The following is a 3,605-nucleotide window of genomic DNA, read 5'->3' as shown; positions in this document are numbered from 1 at the left end:
GAGTCGCCAGGTGGAAGGCGCTGCTCCCCCCGGGCTCGTCCTTACCTGCACACCTGGGAGAGGAGCCTCCCTCTGCCCTTGCCCCGTCCTCCCCCCCGCAAGCACCCCCGGAGGGATCCCTCGGCCCCGCTGCGTGCCGGGCTGGAGATTGCTGCACACTTGTTGCCTGGCACTTCCCCGCTGATGGAGTCCGAGATGCTGCAGCCGCCTCTTCTGGGGCTCGGGGAGGAGGATGAGTCTGACCTGACTGACTGGAACTTGCCTCTGGCCTTTATGAAGAAAAGGCATTGCGAGAAGATTGAAGGCTCCAAGTCTTTGGCTCAGAGCTGGAGGATGAAGGACCGGGTAAAGCTGAAGGCCAGGATACGCTTAGGAGCGATGGGAGGGTGGGTACAGGTGGTGAAAAGGGAGGAGTAAGTGCTCGGAGGGATGCTGTGCTGCAGGCAGCAGGCTGTTTCCAGGTGAAACGCTGGGTATTTGACTGAAGTCTGACTTGCCTTTAGTTTGTGTGTCTGTTGTGTAGTGTTAGGGGGAGCAAACATGCAGACGGGTTAAAAGTACTAACTCCAAGCTTGTGGTAGTACACTGTGCACAGCTCCCTCGTTTAATATCTTTAAATTAAATTTGGGTACTTGATATTTTTCAGGAAAGGCAATAAAATTAATGAGGTTTTAAAGAGCTATGGATCGGCAGGTCAGTGATGCAAGCACAAGGTGCAGTAACTGTAGTCATTACAGTGGTGAAGGCAGACGGAAACTTTGTGGTTTTGAAGCTTGCCACTAGCACGTTATGTGGCATATGAAAATAAGGCATTCTTTGTGTGTGGGGAACGGAGATGATGAGATTCGGGAGACAGGAAATAGTTATTAGATGAAGCACTTACTGTGTTATAGCAAGGCCCTTCTCTTGTGTCTGATCCTGTGCTGCAAGTTAAACTGATGGCGATGAGCATGTCAAAGAAAGATCCCTGCCAGGGGTCTTGAATCCTGTGCAGCACCTATGGCCCAGCTTACACATTTTAAGAGAAAAGCAAACAAACTCGGATAAGCAGCTCCACTTGTACAGTTCTTGGAATCATTTTGGGTCACGGGGTTCCCCGGGTCTCGCAGTCTCAGAAACTTTGTTCGTGAATATGTATGAGGTTTCTTTGTGACCCAGTTTCTGTTACGTTTGTCATTGCTCTTGCCATGCTGTGGAATAACTTGGGAACTGCTGTTGAAACTCCATCCTGTGATTTCTATCCAGAGGTGTTACAGCCAGGCACGAGGATGCTTGATGCACGTCTAAACATTCCTGGAGGATGTTCACTGAGACGGTGGTAGTGCTCAGAAGTTCTGGGGAAGGCTCTGGCTGAACCAGAATCGTTTGACTGAGTAGAATCATGTACGGAAAGTTTGTCTTGGCAGAGCGTTAGTGAATGGAACTGAGGGCCTTTTTTTAAAATGTAATTTAAATGAGCCAAGAACACAAAGTTTTGTGCTCTGTCTTCTGTAAAGGGTTCTGGCAAAGAGGGGATTTTTCTCCAGCAGACTGTGGAGGTGTGATGAGCTTGCTTGTCTATTTTAGTGATCCCACTGCCTTCCCGAGAAGCTTCCTGTTCCCTTATTGCCTGATCTGCAGAGTCGTCTTTTTCTAAATCGGGAATGACATTGACTGGGTGAAGATGATCAATAGGTTGTACAGTGTAAGCGAGAGCGAAGTGGTAATAATCAGCTGTCTGTTGAACATTTCATACGCGTGTTCCAGCCAGAGAGCTGTTCCAGAGAAGAGGAGCGCAGTGGTTAGCGACCGTCACAGCCCGCTTCCTGCCGTCCCTGCTCCCAGGGGGCTGCAGTCTCGTCTTGCAGGAGTCCCCTGGGCCGGGCACGCTGTGCTCTTCAGGAGAGGGCTGCTCGCTGTGGCTGAGTTCAGCGAAATGGGACCCTGGCTCGTTCTCTGAGGTGCTGGGTCTGTGCTGAGGATGGGTGGTGTGAGGGAGGGCACGGTGCGGTCTGTCAGCCCTTGCTGTCAGGAAGCATGCTGACCTGCTGCGCAGAGTTTTTTCTTTTGTCTTCTGATTTCACTGCTGTTTGTTATACCCTCACTGGCACCATAAATGAATTATTCCTCTCATCTTGTGGTTTTCGCTGTCTTCAGGAAGCTTCCACTCTCTCTTTTCTCTCCCGTTGTTCCCCAGTGCTCGGCATCCCGTGTGGCAGCTGTGCTTGTCTTGGTCAGCGCTCAAGGCCCCTGATGTTGATAGCTGCTAATCAAATTAAGAGCAACATGCAGTCACATTGCATCCCTCTGGTCTTGACCTGGCTGAGGGTCTGCTGAGTTCCCCAGTTTACTTCAGATTCCTTTACTTGCCTCTTGCCTCCTTTTTCCACAAGCCAGGTCTGACTGGCTTACCTTCGAGAGCTGTTGAAAGAGCCTTTCCTGAGGGCTGGAGGGGATGGGTATACCTCTTGGTGGGAGCTGAGAGGGAGGAGAGCATTCCATTGTTTGGAATCTGGTAAATTAACTTGTCAAAGCTCAGGATGGGAACTGTTATCTGTGTGTAAACACACCAGTTGATCTCTAAATCAAAAGTTCTCAGAGGTTAATGAAAACAAGTTTCTGTCTGCCTGAGCTGTGGGTAGATCTGTGGCATTGTGGCAGATTTTGCCCGTACTCATCATCTCGAGCGGTCCTAGGGAGCAATCCAAGCTTTACTCTAGTTACAGAACACGATTCACTATGATTTGGGTATGGAATGACTTTTTTTTTTTCCCTCTTGCTTCATTGCTGTAAACCCCAAGTTTATAGGAACTTTGGCAGGCGGAACTCCAGCAGGAGAGAAGAACCCACTCAGAAAAGCAGCAAGTGGTAAATGTAGATAAAATAACGGAGCACCTGCTTGCCCCCCTTTCATCCAAGACTGCTCTGCAAACAGTTAATCCTTTGTCTCCTGCTTTCAGGAACTGCATATGCCATCAGAGTGACACTGCTTTGATCTATTATTTATTGAAATAATATTTTTAATGCAAGAGGGTTGGAATTATGCTTTGTGTGTTGAATTAAATCTTACAGCCTCAGTAGCAACCAAATCACAGAACTTGATTTAAATAAAAAAGATTTCAGATACAGCAGGTGTTACTGACAAGGCACGATTAAATTCAGAATATTTAAATTAAGATGTACTGTACTTATATTGATTTCTAAAATGAGCAGAGAGCAACAAAGCTGATTGTAATAGTTTTACTTTAATGTTTTGTCCCTGCTGCCTCATAACTTACTGAGTGAGAATGAAATCCTGTGTTGAGGAGAGGAATGCATGATTAGGTTTCAGTGGAAAAGCAGATTAAAGCAGGACTGCATGCATACAAGCAGAGTTTGCCTGCCGCACGGTAAACGTTCCATGTGCCAGAGGAGCGGGTTGAGGGTTGGTAGCACATCACTTCACCCTGAAATAGCTGTTCCAACCTGAGGACACTTTCCAGGCTCTCTGACGGACGTGGCTGGGCTGCTGCTTGCTCTGAGAGCACCAGAGGCTCATCACCCCCCTCTCGTCTAGGTCCAGTTTGGTGTGTTTCCTGTGAGCTGAAGAGAGGCAGCAGGGATGTCAGCGGGGGGGGGAGGGGGCG

General features: G+C 48.6%; 1 protein-coding gene across 1 annotated transcript in view; it reads left to right on the top strand.

Annotated features, from left to right (window-relative positions):
• Window positions 1–183: 183 nt before the first annotated feature.
• RPTOR (regulatory associated protein of MTOR, complex 1) overlaps window positions 184–3,605 on the top strand; it is a gene marked incomplete at its 3' end in the record, with an annotated part of 119,383 nt that continues 115,961 nt past the window's right edge. The window contains exon 1 of the mRNA XM_010140139.1: window positions 184–345. Coding sequence (XP_010138441.1) covers window positions 184–345 — 162 coding nt within the window. The remainder of the gene's footprint in view (window positions 346–3,605) is intronic.

The sequence above is a fragment of the Buceros rhinoceros genome, unplaced genomic scaffold, assembly GCF_000710305.1.
Source record: "Buceros rhinoceros silvestris isolate BGI_N320 unplaced genomic scaffold, ASM71030v1 scaffold7337, whole genome shotgun sequence".
In the NCBI taxonomy this organism is placed as follows: domain Eukaryota; kingdom Metazoa; phylum Chordata; class Aves; order Bucerotiformes; family Bucerotidae; genus Buceros; species Buceros rhinoceros.
The sequence above is the reverse complement of the archived record's forward strand: the minus strand, read 5'-3'. Positions and strand labels throughout refer to the sequence as shown.